Source organism: Aethalodelphis obliquidens, unplaced genomic scaffold (assembly GCF_003676395.1).
Source record: "Aethalodelphis obliquidens isolate GAN/ISIS:26980383/991018 unplaced genomic scaffold, ASM367639v1 scaffold31, whole genome shotgun sequence".
Taxonomy (NCBI): domain Eukaryota; kingdom Metazoa; phylum Chordata; class Mammalia; order Artiodactyla; family Delphinidae; genus Aethalodelphis; species Aethalodelphis obliquidens.
Genome location: NW_020837975.1, coordinates 13,105,536 through 13,133,239, shown reverse-complemented (window position 1 = coordinate 13,133,239; position 27,704 = coordinate 13,105,536). Strand labels below are relative to the sequence as shown.

The window sequence follows — 27,704 nt, the reverse complement described above, 5'->3', positions numbered from 1 at the left end:
AGAAACAGGAGACTCATGCAGGAATGCCCAGCACCCTTGCAAAGCCATGTCCTGACAGCAGGTATATAAAGCCGTCTGCCTGGCCAGCTTGGCTCCTTGGGAAGAGCCCTGGCCTAGGCCTTGGGGCCTGGGGGACCTGGACAGCTCATCCTCTCTCTGGGTCTGTCTCCTTCCCCCCAGGCGAGCAGATGGGGTGAGGTGGGCACCAAGGTCCCTTCAGGTCAGTGGCTGTCCCAGTGCCCCCTTTCCCCTTCCTTTCTCCGAGTAGGCACCCCACAATATGGACTATTTTTTCCCTTTCAGTTTGATGTCATCGACAACATTATGTGTCTGGACGATGTCCTGGGCTTCATCAATCCCGAAACTCAGATTCCCAATACGGTATTGCTGGCCAGGGCGGGGTGGGTGTGTCAGAGGGAGGGGCAGTGGCCCTACAGCGGCTGTGAGCCTGGAGAGAACTAGAATATCTCCTACAGAGATGAGAGTCACCTCCATCAAATCATGTGACGAGGGCCCAGGGTCCCGCAGAGCTGTGAATCCAGAGAGTGCACCTTAGCCTGCGTGCGTGGTGGGGCCTGGGGGGAGAGGTGGCTGGGGAGGGCTTCCTGGGTCGGAGGAGGGGCAGGAGGCACTGGTACTGAGGGGAGCAGTGTGGCCCCAGGAAGGCCTGGAGCTGATGAGTTTCTCTGAGATATGGGGCACCCTCTTCTACCAAGCCCAGGACCCAGAAAGCACAGGCCTGTGTCCCTCACTCCGAGGGGCAAGTGGTTTCAGGCTGGTTCGGTTCCCTCCCTCTGGCAGCCTCCTGGCAGCGTTAATGCTCTCTGGGCTTCCTGGGCAGAGGTGACAGGGCAGGTGGGAAGGGGTCAGGCTTGGAAGCAAGAGGCCTCGATTCTGGCTTTGGCTGTGACTCTGGGAAGTCCCTTAAGTGTTCTGAGCCCCTGGGGATGATGCCTTCTACCCACGGGCTGGTGGGAAAATTGGATAAGGCAAGAAATTGGGGGCTAGCTCTGCACAAGGGGGACAGGTACTTAGACTGAGCAGGTGGAATTGCAGGCGTCCCCTTCCCTTTTTTTGGGAGATCCCTGAACCTTAGCTGCTCACTCTTGCCCCTTGGGCCCCAGCCCATGCTGCTGAAGGAAGTCAAGGAGTCAGTCCTCAATCCCCGCTGCCTGGTGACAGTGCCCAGGGGCTCATCAGGAGTTGGCAGGGGCCAGTGGGTCGGAAGCCTGCTGCCAGCAGGGGCATCGGGGGCTGGGAGGCCAGGGAGGAGGGCACAGCGTCTGACCCCTTTAGTGGGGGCCAGGGTACCCTGCAGGGTTCTGGGCCTGTGATTTGCTCTGCATGAATGTGTGGCAGGAACTGGGAAGATCTTTCCAGAGCTCAAACCTGTCCCTGTGGGGCCCGTTTAAACCCCCAATGGCTGCTCATCACCAAGTCCCAGGGTCTCTGCCAGTGGAACCTGCCCTCCGGCGTACAGCAGGATCTCCCCCCACTCCCCCCCCACCACTGCGCTCCTTCGGCTTGAGGTGCTTGTGACCTCATGCTGTGTCCAGGCTGCTTCCCTGCTCAGCCATCCCCCAGCCCACAGTGCCCTTCCTCACCACGCCCTCTGGAAACCTTCCAGATACTCCAGAATAGATTAGGTGCCCCTCCCCTTGACTTCCAAAGGCCCTGGGGGAAATCCTCTCACCCACTATCTCCTCTCTCTCCAGCTGCTTCCCAGCGCTGGCTGGTTGCTCCTTGAGGGCAGGGGCTGCCTCTTATTCAGCTCTGGACTCTGCCCTGGGTGACCCCAGCACAGCCTCCCCCAGTGTCCCGGGGAATCCTGGGACGATGGGCCCTGGGGAGAGCCCCCCGAAGACAGGGGGCTGCTCATCGGGTACCCTTCCCCACCTCACCCTGCAGCTGCCCCTGTCCAGCAGTCACCTAAATGTGTACAGTGGAGACCCCCAGGTCACCACCTCCCTGGTGGGCGTCACCAGCAGCTCCTGCCCAGCCGACCTGACCCAGAAGCGAGAGCTTACAGGTACCAGCCCGCTGCTTCCCTGCGCCCCAGCTCCCGAGTCCTGCCGCTTCCCTTCCCCTCCCAGCTCCTCTCTCCTCTCCTGTTCTCCAGATGCTGAGAGCCGGGCCCTGGCCAAGGAGCGACAGAAGAAAGACAATCACAACCTCAGTGAGTCTCCCCAGCCCCTCTTCCTCCCCTCACCTGGGCTGGCTCAAAAGCCACTCTCTGACCTGCACAGCTTCTAGGAAGGATTCCCTACCCAAGGCTTTAAAATCCTGGCTTTGGTGTGACTGGGTTCAGCACAGCCCTCTTCCCGTCAGCCCTTTCTAGGAAGGGGTGGGAGAGGCGCTCCGGGGAGGAGATATTCATGAAATTCCCAGCACTTCAGAGGGAATGAGTTTATCAGATTGTTTTCTTTAGGACGTGGAGTCTGGGAAGGAGTTCTGGGCAGTGGAGAGAGAGAGTCTTCCCCAGGCAGCTTCGCCCGCTACAGCCTGACCCCCTTAGCTGTGTCCGACCTGCCCCCGACCCCCTCACCCCCGTAGAAGTCCCATTTGGTTGGTCACCCATTCCTTCCCAGAAGGACTAAGGCATCCCTGCTTGGGCTGGACCCTTCGTCCCAGGTGGGGTCCTCACCCCCCTAATGGCCCCTCCTGGAATTTGTTACTTTTAGTTGAAAGGAGACGGAGGTTCAACATCAACGACCGCATCAAGGAGCTGGGAATGCTGATCCCCAAGGCCAACGACTTGTGAGTGGCTTTCCTGGATGAAGGGAAGGGAGGGCAGCAGCTCACAGGTATTACCTGCTGGTCGCCAGGGGGAAGGGATGGGAAGAGAATCCCTTGGTTGCTGCCTCAAAGAGCTTATCATCTATTTGGGAAAGAAGATTCCTCCCTCCCCCAAATAAGAAAGGCTCAAGACTAGAGGAGCAGACGTCCCAGAAGTGAGGGTGGGGTCAGGGGTACTTCCTGAAGGAGGAGTCATGCTGGGAAAGTTTGGCAAGGCCACAGGACTGGTGCAGAGGTGGTCCAGGGACAGGAGTAGTGAGAGTCAAGGGTGACTGTGGGTGTGGGTTTTGGTGGCAGGAATGGGAGGCCTGGGGAAGGAGGCTGCTCCAAATTGCTTGGTTCCTGGGATTAGTGACGTGGGTGGTAGCACCACAGTTACCTGGGAAGGCCGTTCTGTGCAGATGGAGATCAGCCTCCTTCATAAGTAGGGGTTGGCTGGATCTGGGATTTGGGGCAAAGTTGGGAGAGGCGACATGAGCTCCGAACAGGGTTTTACTTCCACCCACTAAACTCCTGGCAAATACTTGCCCCCTCCCCTGAGCGTGCACCTCTGATTCTACCTGGCCTACAGGGATGTGCGCTGGAACAAGGGCACCATCCTCAAGGCCTCTGTTGATTACATCCGGAGGATGCAGAAGGACCTGCAGAAGTCCCGGGAGCTGGAGAACCACTCTCGGCGCCTGGAGATGACCAACAAGCAGCTCTGGCTCCGCATCCAGGTCTGGCCCCTGAACTTGGACTTCTTGGGTAGCTCTGACTCCTGACCCCTGGCCTGAGTCCTGACCCCAGGGGCAGTGCTTATACTTCTGAAGTTGGAGACATGGGGATGATGCCCATGAGGAGGGAGGACGTATCAGTCAGGATGTTATAGCTTGGTAACAAACAATCCCCAGCAGCTTTAAGCAACAGATGTCAGTTGGAGGGCCTGTTCCGTGAGACCCTCATTCTGGGACCCAAGCTGACGGACAGGCACATCTAGAGCTGGCTCTTAAAGCCATGTGTCGCCCTTAGGTGACACTTGTCCCTTCTGCTCACATTTCCTCCATCAGTGCAAGCACATGCCTATACCTAACGTCAAGGGGGCAGGAAAGGGCAAACCTACCCCTGTGGGAGGCAGAGAGCTGGGACTTTATGGTGGGTAATGCTAAGAATCACCACAGGGGACAAGAGAAAGAACAAAGGCTTGGGAGAGTCCATCCTACCACCTAGAGCTGCCAATCCTGGCTCTGTGTTGAAGGCCTCTGTTCTCTTTGGACCTGAGGCTGGTCACCTATACAAAGGGCAGCTGGACTACAGCTTAAAATTCTTCTATTTCTTATGGTAGATAATACAATTCACATTACAGTCCAGCACACATGGCCATACTCAAAGTGAAAAACCAAAGTTTCATGAAAGAACCCTCATCCTTAATAGATGAAGTGCATTCTGATAGTTTCTCGTCTAGTCTAATCTAGGCAAGTCTGTTTCAATTAAAAAAATAGAAAGCTGGTCTAAGGCTCACTGTAGTGGTTTCCCAACCCACTCATGAGTTGCGACTTGTAGTTTGAAAAAACGCTGGTCTAGACTCTAGAGCTACCCTGTGCTTCCTCCCAGCTGAGACATTTTGTGGTCTTGGGTGCCACAAAGGGAGGGGCAAGGGCTGCAGTGGAGGTGGGGGGCGGGCAACGGGTGCCCACGGGTGTGCGCCTCCAGCCTCTGTCTGCCGCACCTGCAGGAGCTGGAGATGCAGGCTCGAGTGCACGGCCTCCCCACCACCTCACCCTCGGGCATGAACATGGCTGAGCTGGCCCAGCAGGTGGTGAAGCAGGAGCTACCCAGCGAGGAGGGTCCGGGGGAGGCCCTGCTGCTGGGGGCCGAGGTCCCCGACCCTGAGCCACTGCCGGCTCTGCCCCCCCAGGCCCAGCTGCCCCCGCCAGCCCAGCCAGCCCAGCCACCGTCCCCATTCCACCACCTGGACTTCAGCCACAGCCTGAGCTTTGGGGGCGGGGGCAACGAAGGGCCCCCGGGCTACCCCGAACCTCTGGGGCCAGAGCATGGCTCCCCGTTCCCCAACCTGTCCAAGAAGGATCTGGACCTCATGCTCCTGGACGACTCACTGCTGCCGCTGGCCTCCGACCCCCTCTTCTCCACCATGTCCCCCGCGGCCTCCAAAGCCAGCAGCCGCAGGAGCAGCTTCAGCATGGAGGAGGGCGACGTGCTGTGACCGGGGCCACGGGGGGGGGCCTGCGGGGGGAGAGCCAGGGCCACCTCCCTCCCACCCTCCAGCCTGTACTTGTGTGTGAAGTAGCCCCTGCCCTGCCTCACTCCGCCCTGTCGGCCCCCTGTTTGGGCTTAGTGCCCTTGGCAGTCCGTGGGGTCGGAAGCCCCCCACCCAGGGGCGGCCCTCTTGATGGGGCTGGGCAGAGATAGGCCTTCAGCCCGGCTCCCGGAGGTGAAATCATGAGGGTGAGGGAGGATACAGGGTGTGCTGGAGGTAAGACGAGGTCTTACCTTCTGAGCCTGGTCCCCCCACCGATGAAGGAGGACTCGTCGGAACCAGGGGTCCAGAGGTTCCTTCTTGGAGGCAGTGACTGGTCCAGGGGGTGCCCAGGCCTGCCTTTCTGGACTCTGATGGCAACAAGCCCGTCCTCCAGCCTGGCACTCCCCGCACCCCCCTTTGGTGCTAACAGCTCTCCACCAAGTGGTGTGAGGGCGGGGGTGGCCAGAAGAGGAGGCGCTGGGTTCAAGTTAGAGTGGGGTCACTGCTGGAAGAGCAGCTCCCCTCCAGTCTCCCCACTTTGTGCCTTTAGTAAACACTGTGCTTTGTACCTGTTTGTCCTGTCTCTTTGGAGGGGGGTCTGGGGACAACAGAGATGGGAGGATTCAACCCAAGTGGGCTCCTTTCTGGATTCAGAGTTCAGATGCCCCCATGGGGATCAGGGAAGGGGGATACAGGCAGGAGGGACTGAGTCCATCACCTAGTTTCCCCCAACTCCCCAGCCCTGCCCCATGGGAAGCTGGAGATCTAGCCTTACTTAGGTGGCTCGGGAGCTGCCGGGGGGCCTTGTCCCTCCTCGCGGCCACAAGGTGGCGCCACAGCCCTGCTGGTCTCACACCTCCAGCTGTGGCCTGAGACCGCTGACCCGGGTGATGTGGGAGACCCCGTTGCTTGTGAACCAAGTCTGCTGCTCCTCACTGCTGCTCTTGGGCGCTGTGGGTCCAGGCTACTCCTGGCCGGGGACGGGGGGCATGTTTCTCCTGTTTCTCCTGTTCCCACCCCCAGTTCCTTCCCCTCCATAGGTGGGCTGCCTGATCTGTGCGGACAAGGCCCTCTGCCCTCTGCCTTAGTGTCTCTAGCAGGACAGTCTCCCTAGGAAGTGAGGGGCTACATCCTTCTATGGGTTTGAGGAAAGAGGGACCATGTAAACCAGTTTGGGAGGAGGTGGGAGCCCAGGACGCTGGGTGGTGCCCAGGGCGTGGGTTCTGCTCTGGCACCGTCAGGCAGCCAGGCCCCCACTAACCCTTTTCTCTCTCTGGGCTAAAGCTCCCTCACTGCTCAGTAGTTCCTGGGGCCTCTGCGCCAAGATCCTGGGACTTCATGACCTCACCCAGGAAGGGGATCCTGGGACTTCATGACCTCACCCAGGAAGCGGAAACGGGCTTGGGGCAGAGAGGGGTGAAGGGGGAGCTTTTTGAGCCCTGGGTTCCTGGGAGGGAGGGAGGACAGCGTCTCTGGGGGCTTTCCCTGGTTCTCCCTCGACTTCCCACAGTCTCTTCAGGCAAAGGCCAAAGTGGCTTCCCCCTCATGGGGCCCTATGAGGCCAAAGGGGCCTAATTTAAAAAAAAAGAAAAATCCCAGGATGAAAATGGCTAAGTGGGCAATTTCCTCCTTGCAGAATGGGAGATTGAATCAACGATGGAACAATTAATGTGTGCGGGAGAGAAGGAAAGGGGGCCGGGTGTGTGGGTGCTGATGGCGGCTGGGCTGGGGATTAATCTCAAGGTCAGATGGAGCCGTGGATGACCTTGTGAGTTGGAGCCAGCCCAGGTGCTGGTACCTCCTTCCAGTTCCAGGCGCCACCCTACTGCCCGGACCTGCCCACAGCCTGGGAACCTCCCTTTCAGCCCCTCCTGGGGCAGGTCCTGGACTCTGGCTGGGAGATACCTGATGGGGGAGGCATGGGGGTGTGGAAATCTCAAGGCCATCCTTCAGGCCATTGAGAGCTCTCTCCTACCCCCATCTGTTCTCCCCCTTCACCCTGGGGACTGACTCAGTGGAGTGGAGAGAGCTGCCCTCCTGCTTCCTCAAGCAGCCCCTCAAGACCATGGTATCCCCCCTCCACCTGCCTGCAGGCTTGCTGCCCCGAGGTTCCTTCAGCCTGGCCACCACCTGCAGCTTGGGAAGAAGGGTCTGGATAGCCAGCCCATGGGGCAGCACTGGGGAGTAAGTGGGGGGGGGCGGTTCTGCCCACAGGAGGGTGCCACAGAGCCAGGAACGGGCAGCTGCCGTCTCCCCTGGCAGGGGTGGGTGGGGCCGATGTCTCAGCTTAATTGTGCTTTTCAAGCTGTGTGCCTGCGGGCCCTGCAGGTTTGGTTCAAGCAGGCCCAGAGGCTACCTCCAGAATTTCAGCCAGCCACCAGAAAATGTTCGTGCATCTGAGACTGGTCTGCATGACCCTTAGCCTGTGGCTGGAATGGCGTCGGCCACCAGCTTCTAACCGGTGGTTATGACCATCTCTGATTAAGTAAGAAGAGGATGCAGTCTTCATCCACACCCTTTACTTGGTAGACAACACCTTTCCAGATGTCGGGTCCACGACGGGGAAACTGTTTGTAAAAAGGTGGAGTGGGTGAGGGATTGGTGTGAAGGCAGAGACGCACCTGTGAAACCCCCTCGTTTCACTGAGGAAAACCCCACGGCCTTGAGAACAAGCCAAAGTGTGAAAAGGTCATGGGGTCTGGGAAGGGGTCCAAGCCAGGTTGGGGGGAGGACAAGCAGCTGCAGCTCCTTTGGGTCCCCTGTGGAGCCCCAAAGCCAAGCAGGTATACTGGGTGTGAGGGTCCTGCCATCCCCAGCTCCACCCCCTGTATCTGCCTGTCCTTCCCCCACCAGCTGCTGGCTTCTCACCTCTTGTACTGGGAGGAAGTCGGGATCCGAGGCCCATGAAGGAAAATAGACACACTCACCGGAGTGCACACACAGGAAGGTGGCTTTCTACCCCTGACGTCTGTGGAGCGTTTCCCTGCTTGTTCAGATAGAAGGCCAAGAGTGGACTCCGGGCCCTGCTGAGGACAGGCCGGGGGTGGCGCTGGCTCTCGGCTCCTTATACCCACCTCCTCAGCACGGGGAAGTCTTGGACGTCCAACAGCATCTCCTCCAAGGCCTGCTCCACCATCTGTAGAACAGGGCTGTCTGGGAAGCCAGAAGTGGAGTGAAGCCTGGGGTGGGGATGGAGTGGGGAGAAGCAGGACCTCAGTATGTCCTTATTGGAATTTCTCAAGTTTCCATCACCTACCGTTCCTTTTTTTTTTTTTTTCCCCCAACATCTTTATTGGAGTATAATTGCCTTACAATGGTGTGTTAGTTTCTGCTGTATAACAAAGTGAATCAGCTATACATATACATATATCCCCATACCTCCTCCCTCTTGCATCTCCCTCCCACCCTCCCTATCCCACCCCTCTAGGTGGTCACAAAGCACCGAGCTGATCTCCCTGTGCTATGTGGCTGCTTCCCACTAGCTGTCTAGTTTACATTTGGTAGTGTATATATGTCCATGCCACTCTCTCACTTCGTCCCAGCTTACCCTTCCCCTTCCCCGTGTCCTCAGGTCCATTCTCTATATCTGCGTCTTTATTCCTGTCCTGCCCCTAGGTTCTTCATAACCTTTTTTTTTCTTTAGATTCCATATATATGTGTTAGCATATGATATTTGTTTTTCTCTTTCTGACTTACTTCACTCTGTGTGACAGACTCTAGGTCCATCCACCTCACTACGAATAACTCAATTTCGTTTCCTTTTATGGCTGAGTAATATTCCATTGTACATATATGCCACATCTTCTTTATCCATTCATCTGTCGATGGACACTTGGGTTGCGTCCATGTCCTGGCTATTGTAAATAGAGCTGCAATGAACATTGTGGTACATGACTCTTTTTGAATTATGGTTTCTCAGGGTATATGCCCAGGAGTGGGATTGCTGGTTCGTATGGTAGTTTTATTTTTAGTTTTTTAAGGAAACTCCATACTATTCTTCAAGTGGCTGTATCAATTTACATTCCCACCAACAGGGCAGGAGGGTTCCCTTTTCTCCACACCCTCTCGAGCATTTATTGTTTGTAGATTTTTCACCCATCGTTCCTTTAAATCGGAGATTCTTCACTGGAGATACTGGCTTGGATGAGCGTCTCATATACACTATGGATATCACCCCCCACATAGCCTCCTAACAACGAACCCTAAGTTTAACCCTCCTGCTCCCAACCCATGCCTCCCTCCCCATCTCAGAGCCCGGGCCCCTCCACGCCACCTGGCATGCCAGCTGGAGCAGCTAGAAAGAGCTCCTTCAATTCACCTCCTGTCCCTCACCTCCTGAGACCTTCACCTCCCAGGGTCCAGCCCCATCCCCCTCTTGGGCTCCTCCAGCCTCACCTTTTTTCTTTGCTCTCTCTTTTCTGAGGGGGGCAGTGAAATTTATACAATATTTAAGCCGCCAGAGCCGAGTCCGGGAAGATATTATTAATGTAAAAGGGACGGGCTGCAAATGCTTTTGGACCTGGTTACAATTAGAGGGTGATTTTTCTAAAGGTCAATGAATTCAGATAATATTCAGGGGGGAGAGAAATTTAATACCTTTTTAGTGAATTAATTAATTATAATATTATATCGGCTTGGGGTTCTTTTCTAGAGTGATTAAGGGAGCGATCTGTCTTCTGTGAGGCCGGGGAGTGGTACCTGCCACAAGCGAGGACCCTGTCTCAGGGCTCAGGAAGGGGATCCTTCCCCCTCCTCTCCCTCTGGAGGTGGCCAGGGAGCTGGAGGGGCTGTGGGTAGCAGGGGAGGCAGGCGGGACCCGGTTTGGGCCGGGGCAGGTGCGGTGATTGGCAGTGCCCTTTGCCCTCAGCCTGGCCCTCCTCCTGCTGCCTGGTCGCTGAGCCACACGCCATAGCTTGAGAAGCTGCAGTGTGGGTTATGGCCTCCTCCTTTACACTTGGAGAAACCGAGGCCCACTGGGTTCAGGGCCTTGACCTGAACCCCATTATGAGTTAAGACAGACTGGGGTGGTGGAGCTGGCTGGAATAATAAGAAGGCTCCCCCTGCCTCCTGGAAAATCTCCATTGGCCTGTGTAGTTCCCCTTTCAGAAGAAAGAGGCTCTTTAAGGGCATAGCATGTGCCCAGGCTCTGCTTGTAAAATGAAAATGTCCCAGGAGTGCGGATAAGTCAAGTTGCTGTGAGGCCTGGAGAGGAAATAGCTAAGACTTCTGACACTGGAGAGCCCTGAAAGCACCCTGGGGAGCGCGCCTCTCACCCACTTGTGCATTCATTCATGTGTTCAGCCATTCAATCACTCAAACATCTGTGGCATGCCCACTCTTGTGCCATCTCGGACAGACTGAAATAGCCCTTCTGGAGGGCCCACCGACCACATCTTGAGCCCCAGGTGCTCATCTGAGCGATGGAGGGTGGGCTGGGGAGACGTCTGTGGTCCCTTTCCACCCAGACAGCAGCCCGCCTCCACCTGAGGGCTGCGAGATAGTGGTTATTCATTCCCTCAGCAAACCTTGAGCACTCCTTAGAGCCAGCTCTGTGCTGGGTGCTGGGGATGTCCTGGTGGATACGGGACAGTCCCTACTCTCTAGGAGCCAGTCCCCAGGCAGGTGGGGGCGAGGAGACAGGCACATGAACAGCCATGATGATTCAGCAAGGGGGTTACAGGAAGGCAGAGGCGGTATTAAACTGAATCATGAGGGACCAGGCTGGCAAGATGGAGGGGGCATTCCAGGCACAGTGTGCGAAGGCTGCCTGTGGACCAGAGGGCTGGGGAGACTGGCAGCAGATGAAGCTGGGGGGCCCAGACACTGACCAGAAGACTATTCCACGAGGCACAGGTTTTGGGTCCAGGAGGCAGGGAGCAGCAGAACTAAACGGGCCTGTGTTGAAATGTGGGCTGTGCCGCGGCTTGCCGTGTTAAGGGGAGTGGGGGAGACTTTCTCTGCCTCGGTTTCCCTTCTGTAACTGGGGACTGCCATCTCTACCTCCCAAGGTTGTTGTGGGAATTAAAGGAATAACTGAAGGGAAATGCCAGGCACAGCATCTTGGTCAAGGTGTGGTCCAGACTTACTTTCAGTTGGCCCTCGAGGAGCGGGTGGGTCAGGGCCCTGTCCCTGGTTGTCCCTGCAATTCCGGTTTCCTCCCCAGGGGCCGCCAGCGGAGGCCATAGCCTGGGGACCTCTCTGGGGGCAGGGGGAGACCAGCGCTTTCCTCCCTTCCCCGCTGGGCCTCTGCTACCCGCCCCACCGCTGTCCTTCTCCTCCTTCCCCTCGCACCTTGGCCTGGCTGCCCCCGCCCCTCCCCCATCCTCTCCTCCCTTTCCGTGTGCGGCGGGCAGGGAGGGCTTCCCTTTGTACTATCTTTGGGGCCCTAAATTAAAATTGATGACATCTTGAAATGAGCAGTGAGGGTAATTTTGCTTCTGAGCCGGGATGCTAATGAGGCCCCTTAATGGTGCGAACGCCGAGCTGACGGGTCGTGTGTCACGCGCGGCGGCGAGGGGGGTAATGGCCGCGGTAAGTGCCGGTAATTACACCCTGTCTCGCTGTATTTTGGCAGCCCTGGCGGGAGAGCGGGGCGCTCCATCACCGCCGCCGGGGGCGCCCCCACCCACCGCGGGCCTGACAGCCAGAGATACCCCCTACGCCCCGCCAGGCCCCCCAACTCTAGCCCCTCCCAAAAGCAGGGGCCTGGGGCCCGCCCCCCCATGCACACACTGTGTGCAACAGCGCACACACAGTCACACGTGTTGCAATTACACCACTGTGCCCCTCGCAGCCTGAGCACACACCCGTCGTGTGCCCAGCACACCGTGCTCACCCATTATGCTCCCCACCCCCCGATACTCCGTACCCTGGGAACACACAAAGATCCACGTACACACCTTCGTGGCACACACGTACGTGTGCACACAAACACGTCCTTAAATGGCGCACGTATGTTCAGTGCCTACTGTGCTTCAGGTCTGTTGCCTCTCATCCTCCGAACTCTCCTGAGTGGGGAGGTTGAGTCCCACTTTATGAGGCAGACCCTGAGCTTCGGGAGATAAGCAACTTGTCCAAGATCACACAGCTGGACAGCGGCAGAGGCGGGAGCGGAGGTCAGGTCTGTCTCACTCTGCAGTCTCGGCACCCACCACGCTTCCTCTCATGTGTGCCTGCTTATACACCTCTCCGAGTAGACACCTGCACGCCTGCATATGCACGTATATTTATCACACCCAGGTCACATACAACCTCTGTGCACCCAAATACGGCTACCAATGTACTGTGTGGACATTCACCCAGGCACTGTCGACACACAGATGCGTGGGTGTACTTAGCACACACACGGTTACACACACGTGTGTACGTGCTTGGATCACATGCTGTTCATACTCCACGTGCACACAGGGTGCTAGTCATGCAGCTGCTCCAGGCTCTGGCATCTCAATTTCTAAAGAAGGGGAAGTAAGTCCTGGTCCACTTCCCTCCCAAGTAGTTAACTATTGTTAAGGAAGAATGACAGTTACACAAAGGCGTGTGACATGCCCTCTTACAACATCCGCCCCCCCCCTGCCCCCGTGCAGAAATACACACCGGGTGCACACACAGACATCGTACAGATGTGCACGCACTCTGAAAGTGTGGTGTATAAGCTTTCTGTGCATACAACATGCAGCCTTTAGACACATTTCTGCACAGACATGATCCACGTGCAATGACCACACATGCACAGCCCTGGTATAGAGCCCCAAGTGTGCATAGCAGTGAAAACGGAAACTCCACAAAACCCATGGTACTTGTCATGTGTATATCCTACCACCCCCCACCCCCCCGCCCTGGGCAAATGTTCATCAACCTGATTATAGTAGAGGGTAAAAGCATGGACTTTGGAGTTTGACTGCCTGGGTTCTTGGCCTGGGTCCATCACTTTACTTGCTGTGTGACCTTAAGCAAGTTACTTAACCTCTCTGTGTCTTGTTTTCCTCCTCTGTAAAATGGGATAGGGATGTTGTGAGTATTAAATGAGTTAACAGATGTAAAGCACTTGTGCCTGGCACATGGTAAGCTCCCAATAGATGTCGGGGCAAGGTGTGTATCAGCAACAAAGGGTGCACATCAGAATGTGACAAGCAGTGAAGGATGGGCAGTGGAAAGCAGAAGACAGAGTGCCCACTTAAACCTGGGGTGGTCAGGGAGGGCTTCCTGGAGGAAGAGGGCTTTGGGCTGGGCCTTGAGAAGAACTGTAGCCACCATTAATTGAGCAACCTAATTGTGGTCATTGCACGTGGATCATGTCTGTGCAGAAATGTGTCTAAAGGCTGCATGTTGGGCCCTGCACTAAACACTTGGTACGAATTAATCCCTTGAATCTTCTGTGGCTCACAGGAGGTGGGTACTGTCATGTCCACATTACAGATGAGGAGAAAAAGACCCAGAGAGACTAGGTAACTTGTCCAAGGACAGGAAGGGCTGAGAGGAGAGGAGAGGAGGGCCCGGGAATTCCAGGTGGGCGAGCAGCATGTGTCAGAAATAGAGCAACATGGGCTTCCCTGGTGGCGCAGTGGTTGAGAGTCCGCCTGCCGATGCAGGGGACACGGGTTCGTGCCCCGGTCCGGGAAGATCCCACATGCCGCGGAGTGGCTGGGCCCGTGAGCCATGGCCGCTGAGCCTGCGTGTCTGGAGCCTGTGCTCCGCAACGGGAGAGGCCACAACAGTGAGAGGCCTTCGTACTGCAAAAAAAAAAAAAAAAAAAGAAAGAAAGAAATAGAGCAACAGATGGGAAAACGCCCCCAGAGGGCTTTCCTTGATACACTGTAACAGCATCTGGAGGGGTTTCTCCCCTAACTGCTGTGTCTCTTGCAGCCACACCAGGGACCTGGTGGGGGTGGGGGTGGGGTGGCCGGCACTTCCCTAAGATGCTGGGGCATCTTCACCTCTTCCTCCCGCAACCAAGGACCAGTTAGGGAAGGGGTGAGTCGTCCTGAGCATCCTGGCCCTGGAGACCGGGCCTGGCCCTCTGGAAAGGGACCAGAAGAGGACTCAGGAGGGCAAGAAGGCATGGGAGGAGGTGTTGAGGGGCCATGAGCAAATCTCTGCCCACAACCCTGAAGCCAGCATGGCCGCACCCAAGGGGCTGGTTCCCTTGGATTCCTCCATAAGGAATAAATGCTCACCAGGGCACCCAGAGCTTTCCCCAACAGGCCACAATATCCCCTTTGGCTTCACGTCCATTAAAGCGTCCCAGGCCTGCCAAGCTGGTGCACTCGTCATCCTCGAAGAGATCAGAGATGTATTTTCCAGTTTTTGCACAAGCTCTTCCCACTTGCGGTGCCTTTTCCGATACCCAGCCCACATCAGTGCCCCATCCTCCCTGAAGCTCTCGGTTCAGGCATTTTGCCCCCACCCCCCACCCCCGTATCTCAAGTCCTTAGGCTAGTGGCGGAACACAAGGAAGGGAATACGCTTCATCTGGTCGGGTGGTTCTTTGGAGAGTTGGCCTAAGCCCCTGTCCCCAGGTTCCTCTCTCTCACCTGCTCCCAATCCGCTCAGTTACCTGTCGCCCCCAGAACTGCCCGCCCCCAGCAGCCTTTCCTCCAGACGCCGAGTTGCTTTAACTCCTTTTCATAAATCCCAGTGTGCGCCAGCCACTCTCCCCACATGTACCCCTAGACCTTCTCATCCCACACGACCCTTCTTTCGTAGTGCCCTCTTGCCAAGTCAGAGAGGGAGCGTGGCAGGGCGGGAGGAGAAGGGGCGTGGGCTTCCGAGGCCCCCCCAGTCGTGGGTTAGCACCTCAACTCCTCCCCTTTCTGGTGGTAGGAATTTGGGGAAGCCCTCCACCCATATCTTCACGCTTTTGTTTTTGCCTCTTCTGTCAGGGGAGGTAGTCCCGACAACCCTACCCTCAGGTTGAGGAGTCCCTGGGTTGGGTGAGCACTGCCTCCGGCCCATTGGTGTGGACAGCACCTGGCCGATGGCGGGGGTGGGGGGTGTACACTGTGGGATTGTAACCGAAAGTGGGGTCCGGCTGCTCGTTGCTCCAAAGGCAATAAAGAGGCAAGGTTGGTGGAAAGGAAAGTTTGCTTTACTTTGGACGCCGGCAACCAGGGTGGAGGGGAGGGCAGATGCCTGTCCAAAGGCCGACTCCGCCTCCCGTACAACCAGTGGGCAAGAGCTTTTATAGGCTGAGGGAGGGGGTTACATGCCGAAACCGCACAGTCAGCTCTGACAGTCATCTTGAAGTTGGTCATGCGGTGGTCTAACTAGCATCGTCTTGATTGTTTTAGGTACAGTTAATCTTCAGTTCCAGGGTTGGTTTGTTCCCATTTCCTTGAGGCCAGTTCTCAGAATTGTGGCAGCTTATATCATGGCTACCGTCTGGTCATCATGTAGTTAACTTCTTCCACCTGCTGGGGGTTCCAGTATCCATAAGAGCTCACAGGGCATGGCTCAGAATATTATCTACAGCCCTTGAGGAGGAACTAAAGGTCCTTGACTCTGCATAATGACTACACTATTATTATTTAGTCTTGCTGGACTGTTTTCCTTTGTTTTTGCATTTGCTCGCTTCTCTGATTAAACTTATTCTTTGGCTAAAGTTTTTCCACAGACAAAAGGCAGGTGGAGGGCATGAGGGGAGGAAGGACCATAGGGTCCTGCTCCGTTTCAGGATATCATTTTTTAAAAATTATTTTTTGGCCACGTTGGGTCTTTGCTGCTACATGTGGGCTTTCTCTAGTTGCTGCGAGCGGGGACTACTGTTCGTTGCAGTGCGCAGGCTTCTCATTGCGGTGGCTTCTCTTGTTGCAGAGCATGGGCTCTAGGCGTGTGGGCTTCAGTAGTTGTGGCACGAGGGCTCAGTAGTTGTGGCACAAGGGCTTAGTTGCTCTGCGGCATGTAGGATCTTCCCGGACCAGGGATCAAACCCGTGTCCCCTACACTGGCAGGCAGATTCTTAACCACTGTGCCACCAGGGAAGTCCCAGGATCATATCATTTATTGTCCAAATCTGGGCCCTTTAAAAGTGGAAGGAGGCCCTATGAATAATTACATCAGGGCAACAGGCAAAAAGTAGGCCTGTCCTGGGATATGCAAGATGTGTGGTCACTAGATCTATATGCGATGTTGCTCCCTTTCCTGCCCACACCTCTGGTAGGATGCGCTGGGGCATCTGTGTGCCCCCATTGGCCAGTAGGCTTGGCCACCTTGGGGCCCTCAGGAGCCAGCATAACCTGGACCCGGGGAAGCATATAGAGAGGGTCACAGCTGGGGGCAGAATCTCAGGAAGTGGAGGTGACATCCTAGCTATTGGGAGTGGCTTCCAAGGCTAGACAGTGGAGAGGAAGATCTGAGAGGTAGGAAGGAGGGGTGGGGGAATCCCAAGGTGCTCTCCTGGAGGTACCAACAACCTCCATTACAGAAAATAGTGACCACCGCCCTTATAAAGCACTGGCTTTGCAAGGCAGACACTCTTCTGGGCACTTTTCATGCATTCACTCACCTAATCCTCACAGCAAGCCTTGGGGGTGGGGGTGGTACTATTATTATCCCCATTTTAGAAAGGAGAAAGCTGAGGCACAGAGAGCTGGAGGGTAACTCACCCAATGCCACACAACTTAGAAAGACCTGGGCTCTGAACGCAGGCGGCCCGTCCCTGCTCTCTGAGGCCCTGCTCCTGGGCTCTGAATGCAGGCGGCCCGTCCCTGCTCTCTGAGGCCCTGCTCCTGGGCTCTGAACGCAGGCGGCCCGTCCCTGCTCTCTGAGGCCCTGCTCCCGGCTTACAGAGAAGTTAGACTGTGCCGATGGAGGCCGATGTTCCCAGTTCTGCATGTCGTGAGATCTGGGAAATTCTGCAGGAAGCAGCAAGACTAGTAGAAAGTAGCTCAGCTCTGGAGTCAGACCCGTGTTTGACTCTGGCTCCATCGCTTACTAGCTGTGTGAACCCCCCGGGTACACTTCTCACGCTCATGGAGCCTCGGTCTCCCCGTCTGGAAGATACTGTCCTGTTGGGTGTCAGAGGCTCCCGACACTAAGCTGTGGGAGGTGACTGATCGGCCCAAGGTGGGTATTTCAGGCACACTGGTCCCTGTCCTCTTGCTCTCCAAGCTGGGCCTGCCCTGGGCTCCCCTCACCCCAAGGAGGCCAACACTCGGGGCTCCAGAGTCCACAGTTCCATCCTGATTCGGGGCCAGGGGTTTGAAGGAGGAAGGCTACAGGCTCCTGAATCTGAGATGCTCAAAATGGTAGAAGTTGTTATTATTTAGATCATCACGGAAGGGCACCTGACTTCAGGCCAAGGCAGCGTGAGCTCGTCTAGCTGCCCCCCTCTACCATCAGGATGGGCCCAGAGGCTGGGCTGGGCTCCGGGGGCACCGCCTACCATAGGCCCCTCAGGTGCCTTAGTTGGTAGGGTCTAGAAAAGGGAAGGGGGAGAGGGGAGGCTGCTTCCTAATGAGCAATTAGTGTCTGCTGAGTGGCTCATCATGTGGGCCCATGTAATTAAGAAGCTAATTAGTGCTGTGTCAATTAAGGTTTAATTAGTGTCTTCTTCAGAGAAGCCTGAAAGACCCTCATGCTGGAAGCTTCTGGAATGGCAGGTGGGGGTGGTGGGGTGGGGAGGTGGATTCTAGGAGAGACATCAGGCATTGCAGGGGAGCCCCTCTTCCTCCTGTTGTGCCCCCTGCAGTTCTGGGATCCGTGATTTATTGACCCCTGGCTCCACCCCCCACTGACTCTGGTCATGGAGGTTTGGCGACCTCATGAGGCTCTCCCCCATCACCAGGGTTTGCTCACTCCAGCGAGTGATGAGGTCCCTGCACAGCTCCTATGACAGGGGGCCCTTAAGGCATTGCACCCCATTCTCTACACCTGCTAAAGCCAGTAACTTCAGCGGCTCTCCTCTGAGGAAGGTGAGGAAACAGGGACACAGAGAGGTTAAGTAACTTGCTCAAGGTCACACAGCCAATTAAGTGGCAGATCTGGGATTCAACTCCAAGACTGTTGGGTTCTTTCTTCTTGCTTTTCTCTCTTCTGCCCCTACCTGAGCACCCCACCTTCCTCTGTTTCTCAGCCAGGACCTGACCTGGTGGCTGGGTGCAGAGCCACCGTGCAGTAGAGCATGGCAGCTGGGCCCCAACTGCTTGGCTGTCCACAGGGAGGGACTTGGGATAACAGTCATCTTTGGAGCATCACACTCAGCGGGTTCTTCTCTCACCCTCAGCTCCCAGCGAGCTGTTTTCCCTGAGGCTCTCCCGTCCCCCGCTACCTCATCCCTCTCTCTTCCAGAGGGGCGCCATCTCCTAATGCAGGTGGCTTCGTTTTCTGTTGGGGTCCAGGGCTGACCACGGCTTCGAGCAGAAACCACTTTCCTCACAGTACACAGTATCCCCCTGCGCTGTTTAACAATTTGATCAGCTTTATTGAGGTACAGTTTACAAACCATAAAGTTCATTCATTTTAAATGTACAATGCAGTGGCTTTTAGTACATTTGGAGTTATCTGATCATTGCCATAATCTAATTTTAGAACATTTTCATCACCCCCAAAACTGAACCCTGTACCCATTAGTGGTCACCCTCTAATCCACCCTCCACCCCCAACCCCAGCCCTAGGGAACCATTAATCTGCTTTCTGTCTCTACAGATACGCCAGCTCTGGACATTTCATATAAATGGGACCAAACAAGATGGGGTCTTCTGTGACTGGCTTCTTTTATTTAGCATAATGTTTTCCCCTCTCTTGTTAATACTATTTTAAATAATACTGTGATAGGGCTTCCCTGGTGGCGCAGTGGTTGAGAGTCCGCCTGCCGATGCAGGGGACACGAGTTCGTGCCCCGGTCTGGGAAGATCCCACATGCCGCGGAGCGGCTGGGCCTGTGAGCCATGGCCGCTGAGCCCGCGCGTCTGGAGCCTTGCTCCGCAACAGGAGAGGCCACAACAGTGAGGGGCCCGCATACCGCAAAAAAAAAAAAAGAAAAAAAAAATACTGTGGTAGACATCATGGAACTCAAGATCTTCACGTACATGTTGAATAATTTCTTCAGAGTAAATTCCTAAAAGGGAAATTGCTAGGACAGAAGCTGAGGCTTTTTGTTTAACTGACTCCCCACTCCCTCCTGCCTTCACTGTCTGATCAGAGTTGGTGGGGGTATCCCTGCCCCATGACAGGTGACAGCCACCTTCCTCTAGTTCCTGTACTTTCCCCCCTGCCCCCACCTCAGGCCTCCGTTCTCTGCCGCTCATCTTTCTCCTTTTGCTTCCATCGTGAGCATCGACTCTGGATTCAGCTTCCAGGAGTGTCTTTGCCGGATGGCTTCCCAAGGCTTATGGGAGGCAGCCCACACTCCTTGGTGGTCTTTGAAGGTTTATCGCAAGCCCAGCCCCCTTCCTCCCTCGTCCCTCCCTCCACCCTCCCTCCACCCTTCCTTCCTGCCTGCCTGCCTGCCGGCCTTCCTTCGTGGCTTCCTGCCTTCCTTCCCTCTTGCAAACTTCCACTAATTCAGCCAGACCAAGCTCCTCTTGTGTGTGCTGCTTCTGTGGGCATTTCCTCTGAACTCTAAATCCCCAAACCAAACACTAGCTGCTCCGTGAAGCTTTCCCTGAGCCCTCAACCCAGAAGCGACGTCTCCAACTTCACAGCAACACAGAACGCAGGAGGCTGGCTGAGGTCACACACCTCCTGCCAGGCTTCCTCCTCGGGATGTGGGCAGGATGGCGTTTCTGGGCTATAGCAGAGCAGCTGAGGTCAGGCGATCAGCCTCCTCCCCTGTGCTTAGATGGAGGCTATCACTCTGGGACCCAGAGCCATCCTTTCAACAATCTTTTCTAAGCCTTCTCTGGAAGCCAGGCCCTGGGCTAGATCCGGAGATGGGAAGAGAATTAAGAGGAACCCATGCCCGCAGGGAGCCGGTAGCTTAGTGGGAGAAGAGACAAGCCCTTCGAAAACAAGGTGGTGCGGGCATGGGGCTCCTGGGAACACAGGAGAGGCCCCTGGTACTACCTCCCGGGCTGGTGCTAGTGGTGGCGACAGACAGGAGCCTCTATCTCCTCAACCCCCCCAACCCCCGGTCTCAAGAGTAGCAGGAAGGCCCAGTGGGGGAGGGGAAGCAGAGACATTTGGCTTGAGGGGGGAGGAAATGAAACAGAACAGAGATAATTGTTCCCATTTGACAACTTTCTCTAATTAGGGACCAGTTCTGGTAGATTCTCTAATTTGCTAGGTAATTACTGGCCAGTAATTCTACCAGGATGAAATCTGGGGAAGGAATATGTTATCAGAACATTTTGGTTTTCTCTGTCCTGGGGGCTTTGCCCAGAAAACAAGCTAGATGATCTGAGCTCTTCTGCCTCTAACCCCACATCCCTCGATATCCCGCGGAGGCCTGGTCCTCCTCATGCCTCCCACCGGTCTGTGTCCCCGTCCTGCTGCCTGAGCTCCAGAAGCTGGCAATCCAGTTGGAAACCATCAGGCAACACCACAGGGATGTGGGGGTCATCTGTATTTTTGCCTTTGTAGCATCCAACCAGGTTTTGGTGACATAGAATTACTGTATGTCAGAGACTGGGAAGGGGCCACCTTTGAGATTTGAATTGCCTTTGGCAACTTCGTTGAAAATACATTGGTCATATATGCATGTGTCTATTTCTGGACTTTCTATTCTATTCCATTGATTCATTTGTCCATCTGTCAGTTCCATCAATTTGTCCTGATTCCTGTAGATTTATAAATCCGAGAGTGTAAGTTCTCCAAACTGCTGCTCCTTTTAAAAGTTGTTTTGGCTGTTCTGTGTCATTTGTCTCTTTATATGAATTTTAGAACCAACTTGTCAATATCCATGTAAAGGCCTGCTGGAATTTTGATTGGGATTGCATTGAATCTATAGATCAGTTTGGGGAAGAACTGATATGTTACCAATATTGGGTTTTCTGATCCATGTACACAGTCTACCCATTTCTTCTTTTATTTCTCTCAACAATGTATTGAATATTTTAATTCTTCAGTGAAACAGTCTTGCACATTTTTGGTCAGATTTATCACTAAGTATTTCATCGTTTTCAATGCTTCCTTCATGGCTCAGCCAGCCATCCCTGGTCCAACCAGACATGGTCAAGTTCAGGGCTGCCACACACTGTCTGGCTTTAAGAGGCACCATTCACAGGGGTCAGTGGCCCCTGGAGGATTTCAATGGGAAGTACTTCTCTGGGCAGTGGGGTTGGTTTCAATGTACCAGCGAGATGCAGGGCAAATTTTAGTAGAAAGAACCCCTTAGAGGGGGCTTCTATCCTTGGGCAGGTGGATGTGTCTTAAGCATCTACTCTTCTTTTGTCTTCCCAGCAACCCTTCTCTCCTTCTTCTAAAATAATGTCCCTGCTTTGGGGAACTGCTCCTCTTCCCCTCCTTGGGGCTCTGATGAGGCTCTCAATTACCAAAGCCCCTTCCCCAACAGGAGTAAACAGGTGATCCAGGCCCATCAATTAGTGTAGCCAATGCCTCTGGCAACAGTGATCCAACCAGAGGATGGACATGTGATCCCAGAGAGCCATCCTGAGTCCTATCCTAGGATTAGAGTTCTTTTCCTCACTGGGGTTCTTGGCATCTCTAGCTTCTATCCGCCTTGCTCTCTCCCCCTCCACCAACGTGGAGGAGATGTGTCTGCAACAGGAGACGCTGAGGCCGACACTCAGGGGGTCACAGACCTGAGACAGAGGGAAGGAGAGAGACAGAATCCTGGTGGCATTCGGTCCCCAGCTCCCACCGACCGCTGAAGATCTTTCTTTAATTTTTCAAATACCAGAGTGTTCCTTCCAGCAATGAGAGCCAATAAATTCCTTTTTTGTTTAAGTTGGTTTGCATAGGATTTCTGTCACCGGCATGGTAGATGCAGAGCTCTCTGGATTCCTCGCCAGGAAAGTAAGACTTTGGGGCAAACTCTTCATTCCTCTCACAGAGCAACTAATGTCACAAGACGGGAAGTAGATCAGTCAGTATGTTTTCTTTTTTTTTAAATTTATTTTTATTCATTTATTTTGGGCTGCATTGGGTCTTCGTTGGTGCGCGTGGGCTTTCTCTAGCTGCAGTGAGCAGGGGATTCTCTTTTTTTTTTTTTTTTTTACATCTTTATTGGAGTATAATTGCTTTACAATGGTGTGTTAGTTTCTGCTTTATAACAAAGTGAATCAGCTATACATATACATATATCCCCATATCTCCTCCCTCTTGCATCTCCCGCCCACCCTCCCTATCCCACCCCTCTAGGTGGTCACAAAGCATCGAGCTGATCTCCCTGTGCTATGCGGCTGCTTCCCACTAGCTATCTATTTTACATTTGGTAGTGTGTATATGCCACTCTCTCACTTTGTCCCAGCTTACCCTTCCCCCTCCCCGTGTCCTCAAGTCCATTCTCTACGTCTGCGTCTTTATTCCCGTCCTGACCCTAGGTTCTTCATAACCATTTTTTGTTTTATTTTTTTTAGATTCCATATATATGTGTTAGCATACGGTATTTGTTTTTCTGTTTCTGACTTACTTCACTCTGTATGACAGACTCTAGATCCATACACCTCACTACAGATAACTCAGTTTCATTTCTCTTTATGGCTAATATTCCATTGTATATATGTGCCACATCTTTATCCATTCATCTGTCGATGGAAGGGGCTGTTCTTCGTTGTGGTGCATGGGCTTCTCACTGCGGTGGTTTCTCTTGTTGCAGAGCATGGGTTCTAGGCACGCGGGCTTCAGTAGTTGTGTCACACGGGCTCAGTAGTTGTGGCTCGAGGGCTCTAGAGCATAGGCTCAGTAGTTGTGGCTCACGGGCTTAGTTGCTCCATGGCATGTGGGATCTTCCTGGACCAGGGCTCGAACCCGTGTCCCCTGCATTGGCAGGCGGATTCTTAACCACTGTGCCACCAGGGAAGCCCAGTCAGTATGTTTTCTTTTTCAGTTTTATCAAGAAATCATTGAGATATATATAAGTTTAAGGTGTATGGCACGATTGTTTAACATATATTGTGAAATGATTATCACAATAGGTTCAGCTAACACCCATCATCTCATATAGGTACAGTAAACAGAGAAGGAAGAAACAATGGGAAAGAGTAATTGACTTCCAACACCATGGATTGATTCCACTGTCTTTGTACTTTATGTAAAAATAATCACATAGTCTGCTCTTTTGTGTCTGGCTTTCTTCCCTTGAGTCGGGTTTGTTCATTCTCACTGCTGTGCAAAATTCCATCAGGTGACTGCACCACGGTTTGTTTTTCCATTCTACCATTACTGGACAATTGGGTTTCCATTTGGGGGTCACTATGAATAGTGTTGTGGTGAACATTCTAGTCTGTGCCTTTTGGAGCGTGTGTGTACCTAGACCTTTCTCATATGCCACCAGAAGGGAATTGAATCGCTGGGTTGAATGGCTTATACATGTCTATTCTGCCAAAGGAGATGCACTGCCAGCGGTTGTGTACAAGGGTTCTTGGTGCTGAAACATGAGGTAAGACAGTCTCTACCTACAGCAAAATGGGGGGAAGCTGGTGCCTGGATGGAAAAAGCTGGACTTCTCCATCCTGAGAGTGGGTGGCAGTGGGAAGGCGGGGGCAACCACACCCAGGAATGGGGATGGAGGGGGACTGGCAGCCTGTAGGGAGGGTGGCCACGGAAGGGTCTGGAAGGGCCGTCTCTTGCTCTCCTCGTGAGCTAAGCAGGTAGAGGAGGCTGAGGTGACAGCTCCACATTCCAACAGCACCAGGGCTGAAACTCACCTCCTCTCTGTGGGGTTTGCCGCTCACACTGATGTGGAAATTGCTCAGCCCCTGTGACTGGCCTCTGGTGGCAGAGTCTCAGCCCTGGAGAGACGGGGCGAAGGCTGTGGCAGACCCTGTGGTGATCTCAACAGCCGGCCCCCTTCTTCCTGCCCAGCAGTGGACCAGGTTGGTCTGTCTGTTAGTCACTGCACACGCATTGCAGGTGATGGGGCTGCCTGTCCCCTCAGGCATTACCAGTGAAGAGCTCTCTGGCCAACCTCTGCCTCTCTGCATCTCTGCCCCTTTGCCGGAGGGCTTCCTTCAGCAGCCCAACCAGACAGCAAGCACCAGAAAACTGACACTCCATTGGGAAGAGCCTTCAACCAGGGATGGTGGGTTTGGTGTATAAATACGTCAGCTCCCTCAGAGGCAGGACCGAGTGCTATCCCCCCACAGTGGTAACCAATTTGATAACACACCCTTCATTGTCTGCCTTCCCTCCCAGTCTCACTCCCCTCCTCCCCTACTGATGTTTCCTGGAATCCCCTCTTGAACAAACCTACTTGCACTTGAAGCCTTGTCTAGGGCCTGCTTCTGGGGGAGTTAACCTAAGACCACATGTGACCCAGTCTGGACAAAAAATGTAAGTAGACCTGTTAGAAGCTTCTGGAAGTGCTTTTCCCCCCTCTGGTGAAAGGCGTAGGAGGAGAAGGTCTCTCTTTCCCGCTCAGCTGTTTTTGTTCTGTGTGGATGCTGTGTGAGCTTGATGCCTGGGGCTGCGGTAGCCACTTTGTGACAAGGAGGGGAGACCTGGACCGCACGATGAGGATGATAGAGTGAAAGGATGGAAGCCAGCTTCCTCGACAGCATCTTTGAGTCTCCCAATCAGCTTGGGATCACCTGCCTCTGCACTTCTGTTAAGGAGACAGTGCATGTCCTTACAGACTAAGCCACCTTCAGCTGGGTTTTCTGCTGCTTGCCGCCGAGCTCATCAATTGCTGATACAGGCCTTGTCCCAGAGGTGTTACCGTTGGACTCGACACTCCTGCTACCACCTTGAAGCTCCCAGTTAGTGACACCAGAGAAGGACTAAGACACAGGCTTGGGGTGCAGGGGGGCGGAGGAGGGGCCATGGGCTCAAACTCCACAGGTGGCTGAGGGTCAGGGGTCCCAGAAGCGAGAGGGACTTCTAGGCAGCAGGTAGCTGGGGTCCCCAGGACAGGGGGTGGGGAGGGCAAGAACCCATTAATCTGGCCAGGGTGAGAGTTGTTATTGTTATTATTATGAAGCGTCTCAAGGCTCACACTCATCCCGGCCTGGCCAGGCCCCATTAATGGCCCCATAAATCCCAGCTATAAAGAGTAATGGGGGGAGACAAATGAGATAATTAGGAATAAATCTCACCGAGGTCTCTATCCAGCAGCGTCCCTGGAACAGGCCAATCTTCCGAGCCATTAGCCAGGCCCCTAATTAGTGCCAAGCTGCCCAGCGTTGTAGAGGCTCCGGGCACGGGAGGGACCCGGGACCAAAAGGAGGGGCGCCACGGCCCCCAAAGCCCCGGTGGCGGGTGACCTTGGGAGCAGCCGAGGGACGCATGCCCGCGGCCTCCCTGCTTCGCTTTTCTGTCTCCAGGGCTTGGGGAGGCTTCGTCCGCCCTGTCCCGTCTGCCTCGCTGTCTCCTCCCCTCCTTTTCTGCATCTCACTGCATCTCCGGTTTGTCTACCTTCAGTCTCTGTTTCTCTCTTACCAGGCGGTCACTGGCTGCATGGTTGGGCCACAGAAGGTCTGACTTAGCAGGAATTGTGGGCGCCTCCTGGAACCACCCTCCTCCACCTGTCCTCCCTGCCAACAGTCAACACCAGGGCGGGGACCCCTTGGACACCCCCTCTCCTGGAACAGTCTTTGGAAGCGGGAGGTCCCCCACCACTGCTGCAGTGCGCTCTCCTTGGGGCGGTTCTCTCTCTTGCCTGGGGCTGGGATCTCTCTCCCCGTGTCATCACCTCTGCCTCTGGGTCTTACCTCTGCCACTGGAGCCCCGAGACTGAAACTCACTCTCCTCCCAGGCTGCAGGTTTTTGAAAGCCTTTGTCCTTGTCTTTCCCTCTCCAGCCAGATGCCCTGTGCAGCTCGAGTTTCCAGCCAGGCCTCCCCGGCCCAGGTGCCTCCTTCTGGATCCACCTATAGTGACCTCTGTTGTTTTAACCTGCCATCCTCCCCCCACTTTTTGTTACAGCACCCCTATTTCTTTGGGAAATGTGCCCACCTGATTCTGGAAGGGCAGCCACGTAACCCACCGTCTCTGGCCACAAAGGCCTGGCTCATTGTAGCCCTCTGTCCCCTGACATGGTGACTGGTCCAGGGATGGGCCTTACTGCCTTCCCTGGGCCCCCTGAGGTGGCAAGACTGAGAAATGCCTGAGACACAGCACGGGAACACACCTCTCTTTCCCGCCGCCGAGCACCCCTGGACACTTGTCCGCATCACAAGGGAATGAGGCTGTAACCCAGGGATGGTAGGAATTGTGGGGTACAGAGGCCGCTACAGGGTCGGGGAAAGATAGGAAAACCAGGTGCGGGGCAAGGAAGGCTGGGAGGGGCTTTTCTCTGGAGGAGGTGGGGGGGAGGGGAGGGCTGGGGCTGTGGGAGATACCATCCCATGCCTGTCTCCGTATCATTCTAGGAAAGTCAGAATGTGGAAAGGAGCATAAACACGGAAGTGACAAGGGGCCAGGTCTATGATCTCTGTCCTCTCTGCTGCCCCCGCTCAGCAACGGGGAGTGTCTGCAGCAGCTGTCCTGAGCCTTGGGGACCAGCCTTCAGTCCCCCACCACTGCCTCCTCTGCCCGGGGAGCTGGTGAAGGCCCCAGGGCATGGCTGGCTGCAGGCAGTCCAGCCTTGGGGCTGCTTCAAGGTGTCCCCTCCTTGCCCCGGAGACATGGGGTGTCTAGGCCCGAAGCCGAGTTGGAGTTGGCCCAGCTCTGAGTACAAGCACAGAGAATGCCAACTAAATGTGCCAAAGAATGGGGAGAAGCTGATGCGGGCTCAGGAGGCCGGGACGTGGCGGGCAGAGCACCCCTCCCCACACAAGCCAGCCCCTGGCTTAGCCGCCTGCTCGGTTACAGGGCAAACACACCAGGTCACCCAGGGGTCATGGGTGGTCCTGGCCAGGGACAGCTCAGCCTGGCCTCACCACCTTGTCTTCCCACAAATGTGGTAACGCCTGTCTTGAGTTAGACGACCCAGGGCAGGAGAGTGGCCCTCAGGAAGTCTCCTGGGCAAAGGGGGGTGCTGATCTGCTGCTCCAGGGTTGAAAGAAAACCAGAGAAGCAGGCGACTTCCCTGGACACTGTGGCCGCCATTCGATTTCCAGAGCCTCCTCGCTGCTCCATGGTACACACAAGGAGACTGAAGCCCCGAGAGTGAAAGGGCCTCTTCCCCAGGACCTACAGCAGAACCCGGCTCAGATCAGCTGGTCAGAAAGCAGAGACTGGGAGACAACAGAGAAGGGCCACGGTGTGGAGGGGAACGGTCCTGAACCAGGGCTTGCCCTGGAAGGACACGTGGGCAGAGCTGGGTGGGTCAGTGGCCTCTAAGATAAATGCCGTCTGCTTCCCAGCAGAGATGAGGCCACCTGGGCAAGGACGCGGGGGCTGGGGAAGGTGGAGAAGGCGTGGGATGCAGGGGGGCGGGTAGCAGACACAAGGATCAGGCTGAATGGGCTGGTGGCATTGCAGGTTCTGAAATGTGCAGTGTGTGAGCACATGTGTGTGTCTATGTCTGGTGTGTGTGTGTGTGTGCGGTATGTGTGTGTCTTTGTGGAATGTATGTGAGTATGTGGCTGTAAGGAGAGTGTGTGTTTGTGTGTGTGTGGCTGAATCCCGCCTCTGTCTCACCCCTACCCAGCTCAGCCTCTCGGGTTTCAGCC

General features: G+C 55.0%; 1 protein-coding gene across 1 annotated transcript in view; it reads left to right on the top strand.

Annotated features, from left to right (window-relative positions):
* The window catches only part of TFEB (transcription factor EB), a 47,852-nt gene extending 42,249 nt beyond the window's left edge, over positions 1–5,603 (top strand). The window contains exons 4-9 of the mRNA XM_027127207.1: positions 304–381; positions 1,909–2,029; positions 2,120–2,176; positions 2,682–2,757; positions 3,368–3,515; positions 4,511–5,603. Of these exons, the coding sequence (XP_026983008.1) occupies positions 304–381; positions 1,909–2,029; positions 2,120–2,176; positions 2,682–2,757; positions 3,368–3,515; positions 4,511–4,999 (969 nt within the window). The 3' untranslated portion in view covers positions 5,000–5,603. The remainder of the gene's footprint in view (positions 1–303; positions 382–1,908; positions 2,030–2,119; positions 2,177–2,681; positions 2,758–3,367; positions 3,516–4,510) is intronic.
* Positions 5,604–27,704: the final 22,101 nt, after the last annotated feature.